Here is a 27,433-nt window from a genome sequence, read left to right on the forward strand (position 1 = left end):
CACCCAAATTTTGTAGACTCTTACGTGTCATATATTTCATAATTAAACATAAGAAATAAAATATTTACTGTAGTTTGTAAATGAAAGAGCAGCAAAAAATGTTACAAACTTTTAAACATCAAACCTGTTGTATAGCTCATAGTGACCCTCGCATTAAGCTGTGGAAGTTCCAAGTTGTATTTCACTGTAATTTTCTAAAAGCTAGGTGAACAGATGAAAAACTGAATTCAGTTTTGAAACAAGATATTAAGATAATGTTACTGGTTAAAGGTGTCCAGCTTCTTGGTGCCTTGAACCAAGACTTGGACACAATGCAAAAGTGGAGCAAGGAAAGAATGAAGCAGCAAAGCAGAGATTGACGGAAAATGAAAGCACACTCTACAGGGTGGGAACGCCTGAGCAGAGGGAGCCCGTTACTGAAGTTTCTGGGGTTTAAATCCCTCTAGAGGTTTCCATCGGTTACTTGGTGTGCACCCTATGTAAATGAAGAGGAGGAAGTACAATTACAAAGTCATGTTCTCAGTGTACGCCCTGTGTAAATGGAGAGGATATTTCCTGTCATAGCCCAAGAGTTTCCATTTGATTAGTTCTCTGAAGTCAGGGTGAATCGGCCTTATGTTCCTGCCTCCAGACCCCTTTCTCCTGCCTCCGTGGAATGGATGGCAGGACATGGAAAAGTGTTCTGTGCAAATGACATATCCCAGGGCACTGGCAGCTGAGGACAAGAGGGAAACAGTTGGTGCCACTGAGGAACGCTCACCCGTGTCTCCACACCGCACAGAACAAAGTGAGTGTCCTTGTCCTGAACCTTCTGAAGTGAGTATCTCGCCTCAGGGCTTTCATGAAACCCCTTTTTGGAGAAGTTCCTTCTCTCTCCTTCTGCAGCCACAAGGCAGCAGGGATAGCCCCTCTCACGCTGAAGTTCCTCTAAAAAAAACAAAGAGAATAAAATAATAGAATTAATGTAATGAATAATAGAATAATGAAAATGAAACTTTTTTACTGAAGCAGCTCTGGAATTTCATGTATTGGTGGCATTAAAAGCAGAAAATGAGCCTATAGGCCTGGTGGGGAGGCTCACGCCAGTAATCTCATCACTTTGGGAGGCCGAGGCGGGCAGATCACGGGGTCAGGAGATCGAGACCATCCTGGCTAACACAGTGAAACCCCGTCTCTACTAAAAATACAAAAAATTAGCCAGGCATAGTGAAGGGCGCCTGCAGTCCCAGGTATTCAGGAGGCTGAGGCAGGAGAATGGCATGAACCTGGGATGCGGAGCTTGCAGTGAGCCGAGATTGCGTCACTGCACTCCAGCCTGGCAGCAGAGCAAGACTCTGTCTAAAAAAAGAAAAAAGAAAAAAAAAGAAAAAAGAAAAGAAAAAAGGAAATGGGCCTATAGAGCTCAATTTCATGGCAAAAAATTAAGAAAAGAATAAAAAGACTCTACTAATAATGGTGACATGAGCTGCTCATATTGTCATTTTCTCTGGTACCTAATATTGGGGAGGAGGTGGGACCACCTGCCACCAGGCTCCAGGTGATTTGCAGGCTGTTCCCCCAAATCACTGCAGCTTCTTCCCTGCTGGTCCCTTGATCCTGCTGCTGTGCCGGGCGTCCTGTGTGGCAGGAGGCACCTCGGCAGCTTCCAGTGGGATAGGCCTGCGGCATTCTGAGGCTGAATGCCGTGATCACTAGGAAGTGAGGAGACACAAGCAGGAAGGGTTCAGGGATGGAGCGGTCGCTTCTCAGGGATCAGTCGCAGGCCGAAGCTGGGAAGAATCCCCTTTCAGGACAATGGCTCCAGGCTGAGGTCCATGCTGTTTCTGCGCATTATGATGACTGACCTTCATCCATAGGGAAGCATATCCGGGCTCCTTTTTCCTAGGTGATGTTGGGAACACCTTGAAATGGGCACTGGTGGATTTCAATTCCAGCCTTCCAGAAGCCACTCTAAATGGAAATTGAGCTAAGGGACGTAGCTGGAGTAAGTAAACAACTTTAGGTCCTGAACAACAATTTTCACATACAATATAGTGTGCAGGGAAAAATAAAGCCTCAGGACCCCAATTTACAGCCAAAAAGGAAAAAACATTAAACTGAAGCTGAATCATGCAAGAAACTGCCTTTCCTTTTGTTCCTAAGCAGATAGCTCAGATAAAGGGTTACATATCTCCACAGGAAGCTGGTCTATGTTCACCTTATCTTATGTAAAGGACTGATTTACCGCATGCGAGATGAAGACATAACTGATCATTCCCCATCTGCTCTCTTTCTCTTGCAACCTGAGGACCACCACAGATTCCCTCTATCCCCTCCAGCCCACCCTTCCTCTCCAGCCCACCCTTCCCCTCCAGCCCACCCTTCCCTCCAGCCCACCCTTCCTCTTCAGCCCACCCTTCCCCTTTAACTACTGAAGCCCTCAAAATCATCTTGGGAGGAAGGCATAGACCACAGAGTGTTTCACGATCCTGTGTTTTTTCCTTCCAAGCACGTCCTTAACCTTGGCAGAATTAACTTTTAAATGGATTGAGATCGGTCTCAGGTACCTTTTGGTTTACAATCGCATGCCTCAGCCATCACACAGCTCTCTGGCCTTTGTCTTCTTTTACCAAAGGAGGAGGGTGAATTCCATGATCCTAAAACCCCTTCAGCTCTCCATAGGTTTCTGGGGGGCCACAATTACCTAAGAGATTAGAGAGAGCATCATAAAATAGAAGTAGACGGTGTATGGCAGTTAGGGTTAAGTTTGGCTGCATAAAACAGAAGATTCAAGCTAACAGAGGCTCACACATATAAAGGCCTGTCTTTTCACATGAAATGAATCTGAAGGCAGGCAATCCTCCCCTGTGCACTGGATCTGTGATCTTATCAGAGAGCCCAGCTTCTCTTATCATTGCCTCAGGCACTTTGACTGAAGGTGGTTGTATCTTCTAGATCACCTCATGCCCCAAGATAGCAGCTTTGTTCCTGCAATCACCGCTGCATTCAAAGCAGCAGGAAAAAGAAAAAATAAAACAACCCCATACTCAGTAGTTTGGCTCCTTTTAAGGAGTCCTTTTGGACGTCCTGCTCAACAATTCCACTTATATCACATAGGCCAGAATGGACCCACATGGCCACGTGGGTGCACAAAGACAGCTGGGGAATGAAGCATTTAGTGCAGAGCCTTGGTCAGAAGCGGAGGAGGAAATGGATGTTGAAGCAACTGTTTCTCTCACATGGCGTGTTAGTTGAGCTTGGAAGGATGAGTGGGTTATTTACAGACAGGCTTGGAGAGACACACAAGCAAGGATCGTGTGTGGAAGAAGCATGCTGGGAATTCGCAGCATAAAGAGAGTCTCCCCCTCACTGCAGATTCTTCCTGCTAAAAACTCAAGGGCTTCTGAATTATTTCCATACTTTTTCTTTCTGAATTTAGAAGATTTACAATTCAATTATATGTAATGGTAAGACATCGTCTCCTTGGGGATTGTTTAAAAACAAGTCTGTTTGGGTTTGGAAAGAGAAACCTAAGACCCGCGTGCAGGGGTGGGAGTTTCAAGGTTCCTGGAACACAATGCTGGAAGGAATTCAGGCAAAATATTCCATGGTCTTCTGACTGCTCTCTGGTGCCTGTTGTGAAGTCTAAAAGCTGTGATGCTCCCCAGGAATGGCTGTGTTCTGAAAACTTTTCCAGGAGAGTGTCTTGAGCTGGACTACATTGTTACTCACTTTTGTAACAGACCAACTCTTGTGATAAGGAACCCACTCCCCCAATAACAACATTAGTCCACTCACCAGGGCGAAACCCTCATGACCTGATCACTCCTTAAAGATCCCTCCCCTCAGCACTACTGCATGGGGGATTCAGTTTCCAACACTTGAAATTTGGGGGACAATTTCAAACCATAGTAAGAAAACAATGGCAAAAATAAATTACTTATACAGTGTTTATCACTGATAATAAGGTATGCACAAAACATCATTTATAGTCTATATTCACTATAATATGTTGTGCTCTATTTTCATGTTAATTCATGCAAAGAAATAAAAAACAAAGAGAAAGATTTTCGAGAGAGGTATTAAGAAAGAGCACCATAACTTTTAGTGAAACTGAGAAACTGGTGGAAGTAATTGTTTTAAAAATCTTTTTTATTTGCTGGTTGTTTGGAAGTCAGTGGTGACATTTCAAGGAGGAGTTGTCATTGGGAAGGCAGATTTCAGGAGGCTTCAGTAAGAGTGCATGAGGAAGATGGGGAAGGAAGGAGGACAGGTGACTTAGAAAGATTCTTGGTGGCAACTGGATGTGCAGAAATAGAATGGTGACTTCAGGGAGAAGCAATTCAAGGAATGTTGTGTTTTGCTTCTCTCTTTCTGTCCCTCTCCCCATCTCTCTTTCCATCTCTCTCTGCCTCTGACTTTGTCTGTCTCTGTTTCTCCCTCTCTGTGTCTCTCTCCTGGTTGCTCTGTCTCTCTCTGTCTCTTTTTAAGACTCTGTGTGTGTCTCTGTCTCTCTCTTCCCCTCATCTCTTTCTCCATCTTTCTATGTCTCTCTGTGTCTCTGCTTCTCTGACTTTTTCTGTCTCTCTCTCTGTCTCTCTCACTCTCCCTCTTCCTTTCTTTCTTTCTTTCCTTCTTTCTTTCTTTCTTTCTTTCTTTCTTTCTTTCTTTCTTTCTTTCTTTCTTTCTTTCTTTTTCTTTTTTTCTTTGTGTGTGTGTGTGTGTGTGTGTCCCACTTTCTTGGCATCTCACTCTCACTCTCCATCTCGCAGCTCTCTTTGGTTTCACTATGCAAGCTGACTCTCCCCACCTGATGATCCAGTGGGATTAGCAGGAACCGGGTGGACTACCCCCACCACCCACATCCTGTGCCCATCCATGAACTGGGGCAGAGGAGAGGACTGATCTCGCTACTTGGCCTGGCTGGACGTGCTGACCCTCAGGATCACAGGCAGTGGAAGGAGCAGCTCCTGGAAGGTCAGAGTGAGACCTGTGATGGATGGAAGCCACAAGTATGTTGAGCACCAAAAATGATCAGCACTTGGTCTATGGCAGCAGGAGCTCAGAAGTGAGGAATCCTAGGGCCTTAAATGAGTCGCCCATTGTGGCAAAAAATTTTTAACAAAAAAATAGCCCCTCGGGCCGGGCGTGGTGGCTCAAGCCTCTAATCCCAGCACTTTGGGAGGCCGAGACGGCCAGATCACGAGGTCAAAAGATCGAGACCATGCTGCCTAACACGGTGAAACCCTGTCTCTACTAAAAAAATTCAAAAAACTAGCCGGATGAGGTGGCAGGCGACTGTAGTCGCAGCTACTCGGGAGGCTGAGCCAGGAGAATGGCGTAAACCCGGGAGGCGGAGCTTGCAGTGAGCTGAGATCCGGCCACTGCACTCCAACCTGGGCGACAGAGCGAGACTCCATCTCAAAAGAAAAAAAAAAAAAAAGCCCCTAAGGAGTGTTCCAATGGCCACCTCTTAAGCAATACAATTGACCCATGAACAATGCAGATATTAGGGGCACCAACTCGCCACACAGTTGAAATTCGTACAATAACTTTTGACTACGCTAAAAAGAATTTACTAATAGCCTATTCTTGGGTGGAAGCCTCAGTGATCACGCAGAGAGTCGGTTAACGCACATTTTTTGTGTTATATGTGTTGTGTAGTGTATATAGAGACTACAGGTGTGCCACCATGTCCTGCAAATGTTTTATTTTTATTTTCTTATTTTTTGTAGAGACAGGATCTCGCTATGTGGCCAAAGCCGGTCTCAAACTCCTGGTCTCAAGCTGTCCTTGTGTCAGCCTCCTAAAGCACTGAGATTATACACATGAGCATGGCACACAGCTGATTTATTATTTTATTTTCTCAGAACTCTATGCAACCTGATTCTTAATACATAAGGAAAGAGAAGCCAGACAAAGGTGGAAGGAGTTACACACGATGTGAGTGTCATTTGGCACTTAGACAAGAGAGGCGGATGATAAAAATAAAAGATCCGCATGTCGCAATTGGCGGTGGGCTTGGATATGGACTCCAGCCCTTTTTATTTTTATTTTTTTAGGAGATAGTGTCTCACTCTCTTGCTCAAAGTGGAGTGCAGTGATATAATCGTATCTCGCTGTAATCTCAAACTCCTGAGTTCAAGTGATCCTCCTGCCTCAGCCTCCCAAGTAGCTGGGACTACAGATGTGCCATCGCTCCAGGCTAATTTCTTTTTTTTGAATTTTGTAGAGACGAGGTCTCCCCGTGTTGCCCAGGCTAGTCTCAAACATGTAACCTCAAGCAATCCATCCGCCTTGGCCTCCAAAGCGCTGGGATTATAGGTGTGAGCCACTGTACCCGGCCAAGAATCCAACCCCACCTGTTTTCTATATAAAGTTTAGCATCTAGATACAAAGCAAACTAATTTTGAAAGATCAAGGAGTCTGAAGGGAAGCTGGTGGGAGGGGAATGGGCTGAAGGCAGCGTTTTCTGGTCTACGGTTTTGCTTATTCTTGGACTTTCCAAAGTCCCGAAAGAAGCAGAAGGAAAGTGAGAAGGGAGGAAGAGGCAGGAGGAAAGGGGGAGGGCTGCGCCTCTGAGGTTGCAGATTAGCCCAAGGCGGCTCAGTGACTGGGAAGGAAGGAAGGAAACCCCCAAGGACGAAGGTGGAGTCAGAGTACTGGGTCCAGCAGAGACTGGAGGGGAGGAGGGTGCTGGGAGCCAAAGACCTTCCTGCTAGCACTGCAACCTCTTAAACTGCTTAGGTTTTTATCCAAATTTGATGCGTCCGCATTTTGTAGACCTCCAAACAAAGTCACTCAGGCTAACCCAAGCAGGAAGGGGAGGATGATAGGAGAAGCTTCCCCACCTGATGATGCCCTTCTTGCTTTTATCCATTCCTGGGAATGACTCTTTCTCCAACTCGGGGGATGCCCCTATGGGAGAATACAGTGGCGTGGACCAGCAGTGGAGAATTCCAAGTCCAAAAAACGATTGGCATTTTAAAGGAAAGTAAGAAATCATCCTGCATATGTGAAATATTGGAAAAAAAGGTTGTTACTAATAATTCTCCAGAGACCACTCTGGTGAGATTGGGTTTCTTTGGGGATGTGTCGAGCAGGGTATATGTACCGAGTGGGCACATCCCACCCTTCAGACTCCTCCCTCAGCTCCTGTCTACTGTAGCAGTCAGAGGGCAGCTCCGGTCCTCATCTCCTCTGAGAGACCCACTCAGTCATTCACTCACTCATTCACTCACTCGTTAACTCATTCACTCACTTACTCATTCACTCCGTCACTCGCTCACTCACTCATTCACTCAGTCGTTTACTCATTCACTCACCCTTTTACTCACTCACTCATTCATTTACTCATTCACTCACTCATTCACTAACACATTCACTCACTCACACACTCACTCATTCACTCACCCATTCACTCACTCAATCACTTACTCATTCACTCATTCACTAAGCCATTCACTCACACATTCACTCACCCATGCACTCACTCATTCACTCCCTTATTCACTCACTCAGCCATTCACTCATTCACTCACTCATTCACTCACTCATTCACTCACTCACTCATTTCCTCACCCGTTCACTCAATCATTCACTCACTCCATCATTCACTCTTTCACTCACTCATTCACCTCTTCACTCACTCATTCACTCGCTCACTCACTCATTCACTCACCCTTTACTCACACACTCACTCATTTATTGACTCATTCACTCATTCGTTCATTCATTCACTCACTTCCTCACTCACTCATTCACTTGTTCGCTCACTGACTCATTCACTCACTCTTTCCCTCACCCATTCACTCACTCACCCACTCATTTGCTCACTCACTCATTCATCCACTCACTCATTCACTAAGTCATTCATTCACTCACTCACTCATTCATTCACTCACTGACTCATCACTCATTTATTCCCTCAGTCACTCACTCATTCACTCACTCACTCATTCACTCACTTGTTCACTCTCACTTATTCACTCACTCATTCACTAAGTTGCTCATTCATTGACTTACTTTTTCACTCACCCATTCACTCACTCACTCATTCATTCATTCACTCATTCCCTCACTCAGCAATTCACTCACTCACTAACCTTCTCTCATTCATTCATTTACCCACTCACTAACTCATTTACTCCTTCACTTATCCACTCACTCATTCACTGACTCACTCACTCACCCATTCAGTCTATTACTCACTCATTTACTCCTTTACTCACTCACTCACTCCTTCATTCATTCATTCAGCAGCACCCATGACAGGTTCACTCTGTCCTGGGCTCTGCTGTTGCCCTGGGCCTGCAGCAGGGAATAGTCAAAGAGCTCTGAATCCACGGCATTCAGAGTTCAGCAGGGGGACCTGTCGAGAAGCTCAGCAGATAGGTGAAATGCCCCATGTGTGACACTGAGGAGGATGTTTTAAGAGAAGCAGGGAGGGAACAGGAGTGTGCATGGAGCCCAAAATTTCTGCGAGGGTGATCGGGGGAGGCCTCACCATGCAGGAGACCTTTCAGGACAGACCTGAGGAAGGTGGGCAGAATGGGTAGGGAGAGGAGGGCGTGGCCTCAAGAAAGAGCAGGCTGGGCCTGAGGTTGTTGGGTACCCGCATGGGCCTCTGGGCAGCACCAGGATCTGATGGGACCAAAGGACAGGCCAGTGGGCCATGTGTGGGGCCTGTGACTCCGAGTCAGCAGAGAATATGCCTGAATTACATCCTGATAGGTGCACCCTGACTTTGAAGCTGAGGACACCCGAGGCATGGAAGTGGGGTGGATGTGGGGGCAGAGCAGGGCATGGGGAGGGAGCCTGTGCCAGTCCAGGTCAGAGGTGGTGGCTTGGCCCCTGTGGCTCCAGATGCAATGAAGAGCCAAGAGGGACTTTCCTGAGGGACTTAGATGCCGGGGTGGAGGAGCACTGCAAGGTTTCAGCCTGAGTCCCTGGGAGGATGGAGTCACCAGGAGCTGAGGTGAGGAAGACTGAGTGGTGGGGGGTTGTGCGGCGGTGCAGAGGCCTGAGCTCAGTTCGGTCCCTGCAGATTTGAGACGCCCACTCCATGCACAGGCAGAGACGGCAGGGAAGGGGAAGAGGTTGCAGCTCAGGTAGCCCTGGAATGTGCAGCCCCACATGCTGGGGCACTGGGTCATGGCGCCCTCATGGCTGGGAGGATGCTTCCCTCCTGGGATGCCACAACTCCTTTAGGGCACATCGGCAGCTCCTGCGCTCACCACAGAGGGGAAGTGGGAAGGGCATCTGTCCCTATGCATGTTCTCTTTCACTTTGTCCTAGGCAGGTCCCAGGCAGCACCTCCCCTCCCAAGTGGCTCCCCTTGGCCCCTGCCCCTAGTGTTCACAGCCAGACCCTCGAAGAGGGCTGGACTCAGTGGCTCACTTCTAATGAATAGAACCAGGCAAAAGAGGTGGCGGTCTCTCCTGAGATTGGATTGGGAGGGGCTGCAGGTTCCGTCCACTGGAACTCTCCCTCTGGCTCTTGATAGGTGCTAGTTCTGGCAAAGCCAGTCACCCGCCCAGGGCAGAGGGCGGCCTGAAGCTGATGCCACGGAGAGACTGGGGCCTTCAGTCCAAGTTTGTAAGCAACAGAATCCTGCCAGCAACACAGAAGCGAGCATGGAAGCATCTCCTCCGCTGATGAGCCTGAGCCTTCAGAAGACACGGCAGCCCTGGGCAGACACCTGCTGCAGCCGCGGAGAGCCCCTGGGGCAGAGGGCCCAGTGAAGCCTGCACTCCTGGCCCAAGGAGTAATCATACCTGTGGTTTAACTGTGTGCTGGTGTGGGCCACAGTTTAGACTAACCTGTTAAGGGACAATAAAGAACAAACACACACCTCAGGTCCTACTGGGTGGAAGCTGTACGGTCAGCACGGCATGTAATATCTTCCTCTTGAATTAGAAGATTCATTGCTAAGGCTAACGATTAAAAAAAAAATACCTCTAGTTGTAGCACCATTAAAATACATGACGTGCAAAAAAAAAAAAAAAAAAAAAAAAGAGCTATAGCTATTCTCTTCCATCTTAGCTACAGGCATATATTAATATATGCTAATTCCTTGACTGACTGAGCAATGGGCCAAACTCATGAGAACAGATGTGTGAGGACTGTCAGTGACCACCCTGACCCCAGCCCTTACATACAGACAAACTTTTCAACATAATCCGTAACCTTGGGGGTGTTGACACTCTAAATTTTATTGTTTTTAATTAACTATTTCTTTTCCCTAAACAATACCTGTTCATTGGAGAGAAAAATAGCATTACCTGTACTAAGCAAAAGAAAGGAAATAAAATGCTCAGAAACATTTACATATGTATGCAGACTCACACACACACACACACACACACACGCACAGGCTCGCACTGTGTCTAGGACTGCCTTTTCACTTATTGGTATGTCCTGAACATATTTCCATGTCAGTAGACACTTATCCTCATAGCGGTAACAGCAATTAAATATTATTGCAGCATCTATTTTTATCATCATTTATTTAACTCGTCATGGTTGAACTGTTCGGTTGTATCTCTCGTTTTCTGTATTACAGGCAATTTGACGACAAATGACCCATCCCCTAATGTTCAATATACAAATATCTAGTGTATAAGGAGATAAGGGGTATTTGGCTAAAATACAATTCAGCGTGCCCCACCTTCTCCACATGTAATATGCTCTAAAAAGGCATGAATAATTAAATTAGCCCTTCTATTCTCCAGCACAGATCCTGAGCCCAGCGGTGGATGCGGGTGCTTAGAGTCCCGGTCTGCTCTCCTACCCGCCAAAAGGCAAAGGCCACTCAACTGCCACCTTAAGACACCCAGGATTCTCCTCTTCTTTTTTATTAATAGAATAAAGCTCAGGCTCAGTGCATGAGAGCAGCGCTCTTCGACTTTGCATTCATCAGAGTAACCTAGATGGCTTGTTTAAAAATACACATTCCCTGGCTGCGCTCGAAGAAACTGGACTTCAGTGGTTTAGTGGGGGTGTGCATAGGCCAGGTGATTCTGAGGACCACGAGGGGTTAGGGACTGCCCCGTTAATTCCGGCCAATGGAGAGATCAGACCATCCAGCATTGTCTGCAGCATATTTCTTTTTCCTCTTTTGCAATGAATATTTGATGCTCAGCGGGATGAGCCCCAGGATGAGGCACACATGAAAGAAAAATCCATGCCTCTCCATCTTTTCCCCAGGATTGCCCTTTGGTGAGACTCTCTTTTGCGACTGCTTCACTTTCCCCGGTTCACAGAACAAACCTCTTCTTAGTCTCTTTTGTTGTCTCTTATCTGTTCAACAAACACCCACTGCGCAGGACCATCCTCCAGTAAGCCGTCCAGTGGGGCCGTTTGGGAGCCCTTCTTCGTGGGGTGAGCACTGAAGGAACCGGGGCCCCATAAGCCCGTGCTTTTGTCGGGGCTGCCCCCTCTCCCATCTCAGGGTACCTGGCACCAGGCTGTTAAGCTGTGGATAGGCAACCGCACATCCCATTGGGTGTGCGTATTTCAGCACGTGGAGTTGGCCAGTGAAGCCGGCCGATGTCGGCACAGCGTACAGCAGCGCGCCTGTCCGTGGGGAGGAAGGGTCGTCCCGCCTCCCCTCCAGGCCAGTCCTGTTGCGCCTCCTCCTGCCCCACTCTGACTTTCGCGCGCCCAGGGGTCTCTGAGGGTCGCGCCCGATACCCTCCTCTACCCCAAGGCTTCTTCTCCCCAAGGGCCGGGCTGGGGACCCAGGAGCGTCACAGCCTCCGTAGGCCCCGGAAATCGCAACTTGGTCAAAGCTAAGCCTGCCGCGATCAGCTTTTCTCACCACCTTGGGGATCCACTCTCCGTCCGTCCTTCCCGACCTCAGGCTGCAGAGAAAACTTGGGGGCGGCGGTCGAGGAAGCCGCGCCCCGAGGCTCCCAGCACAGCCCCAAGAGGAATCCTGCCGGCAACAAAAAGCTGTGCGCGCGGCCGGGCGCGAGCCTCCGCGTCCAGGTGGGGTCTCCGCGCCCCAATTCCACCCCGCCCCGCATCGGCGCTCCCCGCAAGTGAGGGGTTTCCACACGCCCCGGCGTTCCCGCACACTCAGGGTCTCCCTCGACCCCCCGGGAGATGCTCCCCGCTTTCTATCCCGCCCCGCTCTGGCGCGCCCGGTAAACGATGTGACCCCGCCCCGCTGCGGTCTCCCCTCCCCAGGACACTGCCCCCGTCCCCACTTGTGGTGCTCGGGGCATCTCTAAAGCCCCCAACCAGAGTCCTCCAACCCACCCGCGAGGCTCGCGCACCAGCAACGCGGCCCCGCCCGCAGGGACCCCGCCCACCTGTGGCTCTACCCCCGCCTCTGCGGCCTCCCCCACCGCTAGCGCGGCCCCCACCTAGGACGACCCCCGCGTAGGTCCTCCTGCCCACACCCGCCCCCTCGCCAGCCCCTGCCCCAGCCCCTAGCCGTGACCCCGCCCCTAGCCCCCCCCCCCGCCCCCGCCCCGCAGCCCCTCCCGTGCGCTCGGGCCCATCCCGTCACCGCCCATTGGCCCTGGGTCCGCTCAGGGGCGCCGGCCTGGCGGCGGTTCCGAGTCGGGCGCGTGCCGGCAGGGTTCCCATTGCCAGCGGCGCAGCCAGACTAGGGGCTGCCCTCCGCCTTCTCGCCATGGACGCGGACGACTCCCGGGCCCCCAAGGGCTCCTTGCGGAAGTTCCTGGAGCACCTCTTCGGGGCCCGCAAGGCCATCGGCGTGCTGACCAGCGGCGGGGATGCTCAAGGTGCGCGCCCCCCTCCCGGCGGCGAGGGAGTGACGGACGGAGGAGGGAGAACAGGGCGAAGTGGATGGGGCGACGGGGCAGAAGAGGGGGAAGCGATGGGAGGACCCGGGGAAAGGTGGGGAAGCGATGGGAAGAACCGGGGAGACGAGCGGGGAAGCGATGGGGAGAACTGGAGAGAAGCCCGTGACCCGGAGCGGCAGGGGTACCTGCGGGGCGGCGTGAGCCGGCAAGGCAGCCCCGGGGTCCTTGCCGGGTGGGGCGGAGGAGGAAGGGACACGGCGGTAGGAACCTCCGTCCGGAAGAGAGTGAGGTTTCCACCCCCTCCGGTTTATGTTTTAAATTGAGCCTGGCAGAGGGGGTCGCCTGGAGCGCCCTTTGGGGACGTTCTCCCTCAGAGCTGTAGGACAGGGCCGGGCTTCCCCTCCGAAGCGTGAGTACAGCGCGATCACTTGCTAAGTGGCCCCCCGCCCCCTAACTCCGCCCCACGTCATCCCCCAGCATGTCGCTTTTCCGTTGGAAGAGTTTAAAAAAGGGTTTCCTAAAAGGATTTAAAAAAAAAAAAAAAGGGTTTCCTGCACTAGTTGCTTTTCGGCTAGTGACGATACCGAAAACTAAAATGGGTCCCAGGCCCTCCCCGCCAGCCTCTGCGGACGGGAAGGACCAGGAAGCGGGGACTCGGGGACGTCAGCGGAGCCGGGGCGCGGGCTCTGGGCTTCCCCTTCCCTGCAATGTAGAAGCGGCTCTCCAGGAGGGGCCCGAGTCTGGGCCCACGACGCGGGCGCGCCGGGAGGACATTTAACAATGACGAGCCGGAGGTGGTGGAGACTGTGCGCCTCAGGCCCCGGGTGCACGTGGGGGCGCCAGTGCCCCGACGGTGGAGCGTCCCGATCCTTGCAGCCGCTGGATGGTAGATCCGCGCTTCCCAGGCGAACGCTACCTGGGAGCCTTAGCGATCGCGCGGGCTGGAGACGCGACGCGCCCGGAGCTGGGTTTTGATTTTTATTTTCCCGGTTCCTCCTGCAGCAGATGCGTGGAAAGGCCCGGATGGCGGATTTCCTCCCGTTTCGGGACCGCGCACTGAACAAGGATGGAGCCGGGATGGGCCCCCAGCCCACGGCCCCGGTGACCTTCCCTTCGCCCTTGAGCGCGCGGGGCGGGCGCGGGTGCTGCAGGTTGGGGCGCTGTGGGCCCCGCCCGGCCCGCCGCGGGCGCCTACGTGATGCCGGGCCCGTAGTCTCCTTGCGCCCAGGCCGGGACATCCGTCTGCCACGCACTCCCCGAGCCCGCAGCGTAGCCTCCCCAGGCCCAGCACCCCCCGCGGGAGACCCCAGTGGCAGCGCCAGACTCCGCCCTGCAGCCCGACCCCCAGCGCCCCTGGGAAGTGCTCTGGCGTTAGCGTTCTAGTAAAAGGACCCCCCAGCCTCAGCATTCCTCCTGTAGGGTTGGATTCTCAGAGAAAGAAAAGGTGATGCAGCAGACGCTGGGATTGGAGAAATTACCAGAGTGAAGTGGAAATAGTCTGGCCAGCGTGACTTAAACCGGCCCGGAGATGTGCAAGTACCAGTGGAACCGCCTGGGGTCGGGATAGGACCCAGAGTGGCTTCTCAGTCAAAGGCCTTCAGAAGCAGAGGGAACATCTTGAGTGACTTTACCCGGGCCGCGAAAGACAAGAAACCTTTGGCACGGGAAGAGGAACCGATCTCTGGAAGTCACCAGGGCGGGTGGAAGGTCAGGGGTTCAAGGTTATTTTGGAATTTAGGTGCTGCGGTTCCTGCACGGTGGCTCATGCTTGTCATTCCAGTGCATTGGGAGGCCAAGGCAGGAGGATCGCTTGAGCCCAGGAGTTCCAGAGCAGCCTGGACAACATAGTGAGACTCTGTGTCTACAAAAAAAAAAAAAAAAAAAAAAACACGAAAGAAAAACACATTAAGATGCTGTATGTATTGGAAAATATTTATGGGTCATTCTTTTGAGCTTCATGTCCAAAAGCTTGCTAAAATGCTTGGGAGTTTGTGTACAGGCATGTGAGATTAGGATACATTGGCAGAATCGCGGTGTTCTCTGTTATCCTGGTTTTGCCACCCGGGAGGAGTTACACATATTGAAGGTTAGTAAGTCCACGCCTCTTCTCTTCTGGGGAAAAAGGTACTTTGGAAACCAATATTATGTGGGAACGTGGCTTGGTTGGTACAGCCTTGGCTTAATGGGAGACAGCTGCCCTCAGCTCTGCAGGTGGCATCAAATACGGTGGCCTCGAGCCCACATGGGTCACACCTGGGCTGTCCCTGGGGAAGCCCGCCACGGCGGGTCACCTGGGCATTCTTTCCCTGGCAGAGCCGAAGTCACAATTTTTTTGTAGACTCTAAAGAGCTTTACCCTTCCGAGATATGATCTTGAATCTTTTGGAGCATTTGGACGCATTTCTTTTAAGGAAGTTCACCTCCAGATGTGCTCAGACGGCCTGGTCTTAGCTGCCACAGATTTACAAATTCTTACAGTAAGTAGGTTATTCCTCGAGAATTTATCTGTTGTGCCCCCATTCTTTTTGCCATTTTATTCTGATTCTATATTAGTACTTGATTTTCCCTGACATAGAAGACTTGCCTGTAGCTAGAGATCAGAGAACATATTCACATTCGAGTATTAATTTCAGGGGAATTATCTGTCAGATGTGAAATTATGGTAAAATTCCATATATTAAAATGACCATAGCTACCATTTGTTGAAAATATTTTGTATACTAGGAGCTTTACAATTCTTATCTCCAAGCCTAGATACATGATCCCAAGAGAGGCATGCCCTCATTTTGGAAGTGGGGAGAAAGACTCACAAAGAAAAATAACTTAGGTAAGGGCATGAGGGGCATACGTGATTGTGGTAGGAGCAAAACAGATCCTAATTCCAAATATTGTACTCTCCCTTAGACCATGAAGAGTGCTTATGTCTGGCTCTGTCACCCAGGCTGGAGTGTAGTGGTGCCATCATAGCTCACTGCAGCCTCAAACTCCTGGGCTCAAGTGATCCTCCTGCCTCAGCCTTCTGAGTAGCAAGGAAGACAGGAATGCACCATCATGACCAGCTAATTGTTATGATGATGATGATGATGATGATGATTTCTGTAGAGACAGGATCTCACTATGCTGCTGAGACTGGCCTTGAACTCCTGGCCTCCTCTAGTGAGCCTCCTGCCTTGGCCTCCCAAAGAGCTGGAATTACAGACATGAGCCATCATGTCAGGCCTCCACCATACTTTTCATGGGACTTTCTTGGTGAAGCTCCTTAATCTAGTTAATGCTCAAAAGTGAACAAAACCCAACTTGCTCAAAATTACACAGATATTCTTTGGGTGGTTTTGTGAGGGGAATGGAAAATAACTTTTTATAGCGATAGGAGTCAAGGTGGCAAAAAATCATATTAAGGCTTAATACCAACGCGATGGGCTGCTTTTCTTCCCCCAGTAGAGTTCATATTATTTAATTATAAGGTAAAATTGAAAATCTCTTTCCTGTATTCCTGACTCCCCAGGCCTTGAATGAAGAAAGTATTTCTCAGGCTTGGTTTTTTTTTTGTTGTTTTGTTTTGTTTTGTTTTTCCTACTTCTTTGGGTATCTTCTGTCTCAGGCTGTGGGATTTTTTGTTTTTTGTTTCCCCCTGCTTCTTTGGGTATCTTCTGTTGTCCCAAGACATGTCTGGAAACTTAAATTGATTTTCACTCAATCTAAAATAAGCTCCCCAGCTCTTGATCACGGACTGATCATGACTAAGTGCCCACCGCCACGTCACGCGTGCCACACACCAAGAGTGACTCATTGTCTTAGTCACAGGTTGTGGCTTCTGCAGGGCCTGATGCCTGGTGGAGCTGAGTGTACTGGGAAGTCCAGGTGCATCCTTAGGGTGGGCTGGATGCGAAAGCAGCGTCCTTTTTGCCTGTGGTGACAGGAACATCAATACAGTATTTATAGAAAGTTCATATAAATTGAGTATCAACCTTTCCAATCCTAGTGAGAATAGCTAGCGTTTAGTGACTCTCTGTTATGTGGCAGGCCCTCAGTGGTGCTGGGCACTGACTTATCCCCACTTTACACATGAGCAAGGGATGCCCGAGGTGTTCCAGCTTCCCTGAGTTCACAGAGCTCCGTGGTGTGGCCAGGCCCTGTGGCTGCAGCAGGGATGTTCAGTGCTGCGTGTAGCTGTGTCTTCGCCGTGACTTTCCCGTGCCCAGCACCACGCCTGGCGCTTGACAGGAACACAAATGTTTGCTGCCTGCCTCCCGCCTGGAATCTCCAGTGAGGAGCAGGAAACCAGGGCTTCTAGCTGTCTTCTTCATTCATGAAGTCCTTTAGAGGAATTCAACCCTCTCTAATCAAAAGTACCCAACATCCTCAGGTCAATATGTATACACTGTTAAGACTTCAAGATTAGTACCTTAAAACCGAAGTCAGAAGTGTGAGGTTTCAATTGACTGGACATGCATTAGGTCAATGACATACATATTTATTGGACACCAGGCTTGATCCCCACATGGGCACCTTTGGTGTCTGAAGCAATATTCCTTGGGTGGTTTTGTGAGGGCAACGGAAAATGACTTTTTATAGCGATAGGAGTCAAGATGGCAAAAATGATATCAAGGCTTAGTACCAATGTGATGGGCTGCTTTTCTTCCCCCAGTAGAGTTCATATTATTTAATTATAAGATAAAATGGAAATCTCTGAAGCAATGCTTCGGAGCCCAGTCGGATGGAAGGGGAAACTGAGAACAGTGCCGTTTCGCCTCACACAGCTACGGCGCCCCTCACCATCCTGTGCACACACATTCTTTGATGGGATCTTTTCAGTGTAAAGTGCAGTAATTGATTTTGCAGAAATTACTGGATCTGGGAGGCAGACGATGAGTGATGGTGTCACCCCATGGCACAGTGGGAGATTTATGTGATGGCATCATTTTCTATGAATGCAGACCGCTTTGTGTGCCATTCTCGGAGGATCCTTCGAAACTAGACATTTTGTCATCTTTCAAAAGAAGCAGCTTTCCCTCTTGGTTACAGAAAACTAAAAGCTTTTGATACAGGACTCCAACCTTTTATCAGGGAGAATCAGGGCTCTTTAAATAAGCTCTACCAATCGGATGGGCCATCAGAAACAATTAAAATTAGAAAGATGAAGATACAGTAACAACGTGGTCAGGGCAAACGTCAGGATACCAGATTGCACGTTCACAGTTGCCTTTCTGCTAAGAACGTGCGGGAGAATATGGAACAGAGGGCCATGTGTCAGTAGTTGGGTTGCTTTTTGTGTTTCTTTTCTACAAGCCCTTTCTGCTGTTGTGTTTGTGTTTATTAGAGAGTATTAGAGAGTAGCTGCCAGAGGCTGCCGTTTCCCTCTCCACTCCTCGGTTCTCTCCATCTTCACCCCCAATTCCCAGTCCTTTGTTTGGAATTAGTCATTGTGCTTGTCAGGATGGAAGAGGCAGCCAGACACATGGCAGACCAGAGCACTGAGAGGCAGAGACTTATAAGTCCTGCCCTGGCCCTGCAGTCTGGAGTGCTGAGATAGGGTCTCGGTGTTTTCCTCTGCAGAATGGAGGCATCACTCGGTCTCTGTCTTCTCTCCCTGTCTCTTTCTTCACTCCCCTCTTCCCTAACACACATCCACAGTGAAAGTCTTCAGGAGGCAAAAGAGAAAAGGCTGGACTGTGCTGGGTCCCCCAACCCCAGGGCCCATTTGCTGTCTTCCCAGCTTCCATGTGCCCAGAGCCACCTGGGGGAGCCTTCGGAGGTACAGATCCTGACTGTGTGGGTCTGAGTGAGGCTCCGACTCTCACCGGTAGGGGGAGGGCGCCGGTGCTGCGGGTCCCCCTGGGGCCAAAGGGGTGGTTTGCAAATCGTGCAGATCAGCTTCTCCACTTCTCCAGGTTTCTCCAACGTGAGATGCTCCCAGGAGTCCTGTGGGATTGTTTTCTGACTTTGACCAGGATTTTGACGGAGAAGATTCATTAATATAGGACCCCTTGTCTTAACGTACATATGTAAATGATCTGATCTGAAGTTTTCTGAATGGAAAATGATTGAAAGGTTGGCATGCAGTAGACTTGGGGAGTCATTCCTTCATATCTTTTCAGCTGTGTCTTACTACAATTAAGATTTTGTTTCTGTGTGTGGGGGATTTTTTTTGAGATGGAGTCTCCCTCTGTTGCCCAGCCTGGAGTGCAGTGGCTTGATCTGGGCTCACTGCAACCTGTGCCTCTCGGGTTCAAGCGATGTTTCTGTCCCAGCCTCCAAAGTAGTTGGGATTACAGACTTGCGCCACCATGCCCACCTGGGTTTTGTGTGTGTGTGTGTGTGTGTGTGTGTGTGTATCTTTAGTAGAGATGGGGTTTCACCATGTTGGTCAGGCTGGTCTCGAACTCCTGACCTCAAGTGATCCACCCGCCTTGGCCTCCCAAAATGCTGGGATTACAGGCTTGAGGCACCACACCTAGCCTTATTTCTGTGTTTCTGTAATCATTTCACACATTAACGGAGTGCTTTCGGTGAGTCAGGGCAGGCTTTAGGCAAAAGAACCAAGCCCTTTATGCCCCTGGAGCTCTCACTCCTGCATCGAGGCGTGGGTACAATGTGCCTGTAGCTGGACCTGAGAAGAAAAACTCCTGTCTTATGAAAGGGCCCAGGGGAGCCTCTAGTTGGGGCCCTTTGACCTGACCCCATGGTGAGAGAGGAGTCGGTAGAGGAGGGTGACCCAGAGGAGGACTTTGGATTTGCCTTCAGGAAACTGGGAAGCAGGTGGAGGGAAGCAGACTGACTGGGAAGCAGACTGACTGTCTCCGATAATGGTGGTTCTGTAGAGAGGAGAGGACAGGAGGGGAGGTTGTGAGTTTAGGGTCTCACAAGGAGCGGCCACAGATGGAAGCTTATGGGGTGGGGCATGTGGCAGGGCAGCCCTGTGCCCACAGACATACCCTGCCGAGGAGACCCAGGGACTTGAGTGTGTCAGGGCGTGGGGTAAATGGGCACTCAGCTACTACAGCCGGAAGGCAGAGCGTGTGAGCTGCGACAGACACGGGCAGATGGGGGTAAAAGGAGAGTCTTCCCAGCAGTGCTTAGAATAGCAGGAACTGGGAAAACCAGCAAAAAACTATCAACAGGAGATTAATGAATCCATTATGGCACCTGGAATGGAAGGAATTATTGTCAGCGTTTAATAAGGAGCTTTGTGCTGGTCGAAAGTCAAGAGATGCACAGTACACTCAAGGGCAGTATTGAAGAGCCGAATCCAGAGCAGCTCTGCACAGCAGATCCCCCTGGGGCCAGAGGGGCCGTTTGCAAATCCAAGCAGATCCCCTTCTTGGAGATTTCTCCAACGGGAGCATCTCCCAGGATTGGGGCCTGCGTGGGTGGCTTGTGTTATATATGCCATTTTAAATGATCTAGTTGCCACATTAAAGAAAGGCGGGCCGGGACGGGGGGACACTGGGTGCCATGACTCATGCCTGTAATCCCAGCACTTTGGGAGCCCAAGGCAGGTGGATCACTTGAGCCCAGGAGTTTGAGGCCAGCCTGGGCAACATGGAGAGACCCAGTCGCTACCAAAAATACAAAACAATTAGTCGGATGTGGCGTTGCACACCTACAGTCCCAGCCCCGTGGGAGATTGAGGTGAGAGGATTGCCTGAGCCCAGGAGTTGGAGGCTGCAGTGAGCTGTGACTGCACAGGTTCACTCCAGCCTGGGCAACAGAGTGAGACCCTATCTAAAGGAAAAAAAGTAAAAAAAAAAACAACAAAACTGTTTTATATTCAGCATTCAGCCCACTATTTTGATAACAATCAGTTATTGTGTTGATTAATATTTTACACCGTTTTCCATACTAAGTCTTTGAAATCCATTGTGTAAAGAATCTTAAAGTTCATCTCCATGTGGACGGGATGCACTTGGCCAGCGACTCCTCTGAGGGACAGTGTGGTCACGGCGATGGGTGGCGTGTCCTGCCTGTATGTAGAAGGTCCCCATGTGGGTGTTTCTGCGAAGGCCCTGAGGGATGTGCAGGGGAGGGCCGACACCGTCCCAGCCACGCAGAGGACCCTGGAATGCAGCACGCTGCCAGCGCGCCCCTGCCCCAGACCCTCTGCTGCCTGAGCTCTTTCCCAGATGTCCACTTAACTAACCTCCCTCCCCTTCTTCCCTTTCCTTCTTTCCCCAAACGTCACTCTCAGGCAAGTCTGCAGGCTCTCCGATTGTCAATGGCAGCCCTTCCTCATCCCCACCCTCTTAACACCCTCACCCCACTTGTTATTTTTCTCCTTAGTGCTTATGGCCATCCACCACTGGGCATCATGCATTTGTTCACTGTGTTTCTTGCTTTCGGGTGTCTCCTGATTGGAACAAGCTCCGCCAGGACCAGAGACTTTCCATTTTGTCACTTACACATCCACATAGCGCCTGGCAGCGGTGGCGCTGGGGACACCTGAGGTGGACAGTGAGCCGGTGGTTGAGTGAAGGGCACTACAGATTTATCTCAAGCCTTCCCCTGACCCTACCGGAAGACACGGTGGTCTGCACAGTCCAGATAGTCAGAGAGGCCCCCGGCTGGGTAACTTTGACCCGACGGGGGTGGGGAGGGGGGAAGAGCACGTTGACAGAATCCCCCCTTGGTATCCCACCTCCCCATGCCTACATAATCCCTACATTGTCAAAGGAGAGACCCCTAGAAGGAGCTTTGGCAGCAGGAGTGAGATCAGCGCAGTGTAAGCTAATTTTCTGACAAACCAGTGGCAGCAGTCAGCAAACTGACTTTATTTCTCAAAAAGAATGTATCATCGAAATTAACAAGTGAGTGATCAGTAGTGTGGGAAAATTCAGGAAAAGCAGTTCAGTGCTGTGAGAGAGGGCGAGGCAGGGAGCTTTATTACTCCAGACAACGGAGGAGGTAAAAGGATAGAACTGGATTATTTCATTAGATTTCATCTATTCGGTTTTTTTTTTTTTTTTTTTTTTTTTAGACGGAATCTCGCTGTGTTACCCAAGCTGGAGTGCAGTGGTGGAATCTCGGCTCACTGTAACCTCCGCCTCCTGGGTTCAAGGGATTCTCTTGCCTAAGCCTCCCAAGTAGCTGGGACTACAGGTGCATGCCACCACGCCCGGCTCAATTTTCTTTGTATTTTTAGTAGAGATGAGTTTCACCCTCTTAGCCAGGATGGTCTCAATCTCCTGACCTCGTGATCTGCCTGCCTTGGCCTCCCAAAGCCCTGGGATTACAGGCATGAACCATCGCAGCCAGCCTATTCCTTCCTTTTTTTTTTTTTTTTTTTTAAATACAGTTTAGATTTTATCAGAGCCGAATCCCAGGAAACTGAGATTTGTAAACTGGGATATCCAGCTCCTCCAAGTAGCCAGGAAATAAGGGTGACCTCAGTCATTCTTGCTAGACCCTGGTGTGGGCCGTGAATGACTCTGACTCAAGGAAGAAGCGGTCTTGTGACTCTCTTACCCTCACTGTGGTTTAGTAAGAAGCTGTTAAAAAGTGTGTCATGTGAAGAAAGTGATTTAATAATTGGTCAGAGTAATGACCACGTATTTCCTATGTAACCACTCCCTCGTTATCTCCAACTTTATCTTTGGTTCTCATGACAAGATTATCACTTCCCTGAAAACTGGGGTTTTTGCAAATGACGAAGAGGTGTTTTTCCAAATGGTAAGGTTCTTCTTTGGTGGGAAGATGTTTTCTCCTGGAAATCCTTAGGAAAGTTATTCGGTTCTTGGGTTGGGCTCCCAAAGCCAAAACGAAACGAGATGGATTATCCCCAGGATACCTGAGCTATAAGGACAATCTGTAGCTTGAGTGTGGAGTGAAAGACACTGAAACTGCCCTTTGTCCCAAATAGCTGTGTGCTGGGGCTCTAGAGAGCCCTAAGGAGATGGTGAAACAGGTGACGTTTACCTGTGAGGCTGAAAGCACTCATTGCCAGGCTGTGAAAGCCCGCACTGCAAGTGTGCATGTCTTCCTCCCTGTCCTGTGGGTGACAGAGCCTGCCAGTAAATGTTGGTGCATTTCCTTCTTACTTTTCATCCAACCATGTTCTCCTCCAACCTAACCCCTCACTGAATGTTCCTGGGGCTTCCTCAGGTTTCACCCTGCAGGGCCCAGCAGGAGGCAGCTGATTTGCAGTCCTCACCATTCAGAATTTCAGAAGGAGGGCTTAGAACCACACAGGCTCCACCCCCAGGCAATAAAGTGAGCATCTGGCCTCAGCAGGCATTATTTTCCTTCAAGTTCCCATTGGTGACTCTAAGGCACAGGCATTGTAATAGAGGAAATCAGGAAGTCTTGAAAGTTAAAATGAAATAAGACTAGGGTTTACACTGCAGCTTCACCACTTCACTAAGGTCGTTACCTTCCAGTAATCAGTTTATCCCCCTCAGAGCCTCAGCTTTCTCATCCCTCCAGCGAGGTGTCAGGAGCTCTGCGGGCTTCCTGTGAGAATTATCCCGGTGAGGGCTCTGGCTGTGGGTGTGCAGTCAGTAAGGGACGCCCTACTAGGTCCCACCAAGTGCTGCCAGCCCCTGAGCTCAAGGATGACACGTGAAGAAAAGCCCTTCGCAATGTAGGGCTCCATCCCACCAATGTGCAAGTGAATAGAAGTCCTTTCAGGACCCAGTATTGTGTATTTTTAAGTGTGGTGCCCTGTCACCTGGAAATTGCTAGAAATGCAAGTTCCCAGGCTCCCTCTCCACCTGTGAAACCCTGGGGGTGGCCCAGCTACCCAGGGTGCGGTGGCCACTGCTGGTGATCTCCTGCTGTGGGGTGATGTCACTGTTCTTTCCGGGAGGGTGCAGGTGGACCCAGGGGTGGGAGGTGGGGTGAATCCCACAGGGACTTCAGGGACTGAGTTTAGTGCTGGGGTTCATTTTTACTCTGCACAGGAGTCTCCTGGGGTCACCTTGTGTATCATGTCCAGCCTTTTTTTTTTTTTTTCTGAGACAGTGTCTCGCTCTGTCACCCAGGCTGAAGTGCGGGTGGTGCAATCTCCACTCACTGCAAGCTCCTCCTCCCGGGTTCACTCCATTCTCCTGCCTCAGCCTCCTGAGTAGCTGGGACTGCAGGTGCCTGCCACCATGCCCAGCTAATTTTGTATTTTTAGTAGAGGTAGAGTTTCACCATGTTGGTTAAGCTGGTCTTGAACTCCTAACCTCAGATGATCTCCCCACCTCGGCCTCCGAAAGTGTGGAAATTAAAGGCATGAGCTACCATGCCCACTGGGCTAATTTTTAAGTTTTAGAGATGGGTTCTCACTGTTACCCATGCTAGTCTCAAACTCCTGGCCTCAAGCAATCCTCCCATCTTGGCCTCCCAAAGTACTTGGATTTGCAGGCATGTGCCACCACACCTAGCCAAACATTGATCTTTCATTTTAAACTTCATCTAGAGATGTGGCAAAAACCAAAAGAGGTATTTGTTAAAATACTTTATAACCCTAGTACAGTAATAGAGTAATCCAACTGACAATTTCACAAAACTCAATTTTTGGCAACAAGTTCAAGGTTATACATGTTAATAAAGATAACATTTATTCAACCAGAGGAAAAAGGTTACAATGATAGAATTTATCTTTTTCTTTACTATGTTGCCTGAGCTATGGTTAAGGTTTGGGGAACTGGTATCTTAAAGAACCTTCAGAAATTTCTCATTCTAGAATTTAGAAACAAACTTTACACTCTCGGGGTTGACAGAATCCAGAAGCAGTCACCACCCCTAGTTTCCAGATGCTACTCTCCAAAGGCCCTTCCCCACTAGCCACAGAAATCAGAGCTCCCTGGGAAACAGACAGTTGAGCCTCTGGAGCAGGGAGGGCCTGGCTGTGCATGCTTTAGGGAGGTGGGAGTGGGGGCATAGAAACCAAAGGAGTGAGACCAAAATGGGCCAACAGCTGTGGCAAATGTGGGAATAAAACTAAATTCCATCTGATCGCATAGTCTCAAATATGTACATATACAGAAATATTTCTGTGAGGTCACAGGGGTAATAAAAAACAAAACAAAAGACTGGGGGGGAAAAGAAGAAAAGAAAGAACTCTCTTCTCCATGTTGGGCGCAATGAGTCACGCCTGTAATCTCAGCACTTTGGGAGGTCAAGGTGGGCAAATTGTTTGAACTCAGGAGATCGACACCAGCCTGGGCACCACGGCGAGACTCTGTCTCTACAAAAAAAATATAAGCACTAGCTGGGCATGGTGGTGCACACCTGTAGTCCCAGCTACTCAGGAGGCTGAGGTGGCCCAGGAGGCTGAGGCTGCAGTAAGCTAAGACCATGCCACTGTACTCCAGCCTGGGGGACAGAACCAGACCCTGTCTTTAAAAAAAAAAAAAAAAAAAAAAAAAAAAAAAAAAAAAAGACAGCCTCTTCTGTCATCATTAGAGGTAGTTCCTGCACCCCCCTCCTCCTCAAACTGGACTTCCCAGGGAGAGCAGCCGCCCCTGCCTTTTCCACAGAACCATATTTCAAGATAACCCGACAGCCCCAGCTGATGTGGAGCTCTTCTTTGAAGAAGTCCAGCAAACGAATGAAGAATTACAGAATTTGAAAACTTCACAAACTCTAATAAATGATTCAGACAATAATCCTCAATGAATATGAAAACCATTAATAGGTTGATGAGAAACTCATTATCACAGGACACCAGAAACTCAAGTGCACCAGCTGCTCCGTGGCTGAAGGGAGAAAGCAGATCTTCACAAGACAGTGGCCGACTCTCAGCATGCACCCCGCTGGCGTGAGACCCCCCAGTGGAGGCAAGCAGGCCTCACAGGATGGTAGAATGTGGCCATCTATGCAGAACTCCCCACGAGGGACTCTGCTTCAAAAGGCACAGCCTGACTCAAACTAAGTCTTTGGATCTAAGTTCCAGTTCTCAGGAAACACAGGAACATGGCACCCAACACCACACAGAAGCAGCCAGGTCACCTGGAAAGTGAGAGCGCCCGGAGGAAACCCGGCCTGCACACTCCGCTGCCGTCCGAGAGGGTGCCCAGGAGAGACCCGGGCTGATCAGCTGTGATCTGTGGGACCCTGTGCCACAAACACTTTGAGGCCAACTAGAAAATTTGAATATGGAATAAGAAATAGGCAGTTTTAAGAAAGTATGTTTTATTCTATTAAAACTGAAAATGGCATTAGCTCATGTAAGAAATAATCCTCATGTTTTAGGGTCACAAATTCAAATATTTAGGGGTAGATGATGACGTTTATAATTTACTTCCAAAAACTTCACAAGGAAAAGGATATCTATTATGTGATAAGTGTTTAGGGGCTCATTATCCTAGTCTAATTTTCTGTATGCTTGAAAGTTTTCATAATTCTTTTTACGTAAAATAATCTTGCAAATATGTTTTTACATTAGCATTTATATGGAAATTATTAGTATTTTATATAATACATATTACTATATTATTATGATAATGACCTTATATTAGTGACATAAGAAACAAGCGATGTATCAGAAAGTGAGGATGTAATTAAGGTTCTGTGACTGCATCCACTATCGGAAGAGCACTTCTCCGTGCCAAGGACAGACTCGAAGCTTCACACACCCTGGGTCGGGGTGGGCACTATCCATGCACCCCCACTCTCCATGCAACAAAGCTGGAAGTGAGGCAAGAAGCTGGGGACCAGGACCCTTCTCTGGGGTTCTCTAAACACCGTGTTTGTAACCACCATGCTGAGCCCACTGAAGACTATCATTGTAAATGTCCAAAATCAATGTCCAAGTAAGATAGGCAAACTTAGGCCAAGAATTTTACCTACACTTAGACATTTCTTAAGCATCGCTAAATGTGAGAGAAGCCATGTCATGAAAATGTAAGAACACAAACAAGTCAACTTTTCACAATCCACCATCAAACTTTTCCAACAAAATATTACCTAGCATTGCTTGGGTGATAGTGAGTGACATGAAATTGCTTAAGCTGCTCCCATGTAAGCTCCAGGATGCAGAGTGGGTCATCCCCAGAGACCACTGAGTACGTGTGGAGGGGAAGAAGTCTGTTTTGAAGGTGCTGGGAGAATATCCTCTCATTGTTTGTCTTGAAATGTGAAGTAAATAAATAAGAATATATACATATAGAATAATACACACACGCTACATTACTTACAATATAGCCAATTGATCACATTCTGTTGCATATGCCTGTAATACTTTGCAAATAAAACTGTTCTAATGGTATTAAAATTAAAAAAAAGAGACACCCTGCAGGCATTGTTTAACACTGTATTCAATCACCATCACCCTTGCACAGGACGCAAGGATTGAGAACAATGGACTTTTTGATGTGTGTTGCAACAAACTCATAGCCGAGGGCTGTAAATCGGAGGGATCACCAGGTCTGCCTACCAGCCACGAGGGAAGTGGTGAGAAGCTGTCACCCCAACTTGAGTTTCAAGAAGACTCCTTGGAAGAAGAGACCACCAAATTGAGAATGAAAAGGTAAGAAATAGTTCACCAGCTGAGGGGGGCTATGGAAATCAGAGAGCAGGCCACCCATGAGCCTCAGGGACACCAGCACAGGCAGGTTGTCAAAGTCACAAGGGGACATGAAGACACAGACGCAGGACAGCAGCTCTTAATCCAAAATGGTCTCAAGACTCCTTTACACTCTGAAAAATTAACCCATTTATGCCTGAGGTTGCAATTTTTTTTGTAAAAATCAGACC

The 27,433-nt window shown here is 49.2% G+C and overlaps 1 protein-coding gene across 3 annotated transcripts; it reads left to right on the forward strand.

Annotated features, from left to right (window-relative positions):
- The first annotated feature begins 12,574 nt into the window (after nucleotides 1-12,574).
- Nucleotides 12,575-27,066, forward strand: LOC144341478 (uncharacterized). 3 transcript variants are annotated; one of them, XR_013418450.1, is made up of 2 exons: nucleotides 12,575-13,164; nucleotides 27,019-27,066. XR_013418450.1 is itself a non-coding variant. In XM_078005033.1 (2 exons), the coding sequence occupies exons 1-2, from the start codon at nucleotides 12,623-12,625 to the stop codon at nucleotides 13,952-13,954; spliced, it is 309 nt and encodes a 102-aa protein (XP_077861159.1). In that variant the 5' UTR covers nucleotides 12,575-12,622; the 3' UTR covers nucleotides 13,955-14,685. The 3 variants fall into 3 exon arrangements, 1 of the variants encoding a protein (XP_077861159.1); XR_013418451.1 differs by lacking the exon at nucleotides 27,019-27,066 and adding an exon at nucleotides 14,175-14,286; XM_078005033.1 differs by lacking the exon at nucleotides 27,019-27,066 and adding an exon at nucleotides 13,758-14,685 and having other exon boundaries at nucleotides 12,575-12,734.
- Nucleotides 27,067-27,433: the final 367 nt, after the last annotated feature.

This window comes from Macaca mulatta, chromosome 6 (assembly GCF_049350105.2).
Source record: "Macaca mulatta isolate MMU2019108-1 chromosome 6, T2T-MMU8v2.0, whole genome shotgun sequence".
Classification (NCBI taxonomy): domain Eukaryota; kingdom Metazoa; phylum Chordata; class Mammalia; order Primates; family Cercopithecidae; genus Macaca; species Macaca mulatta.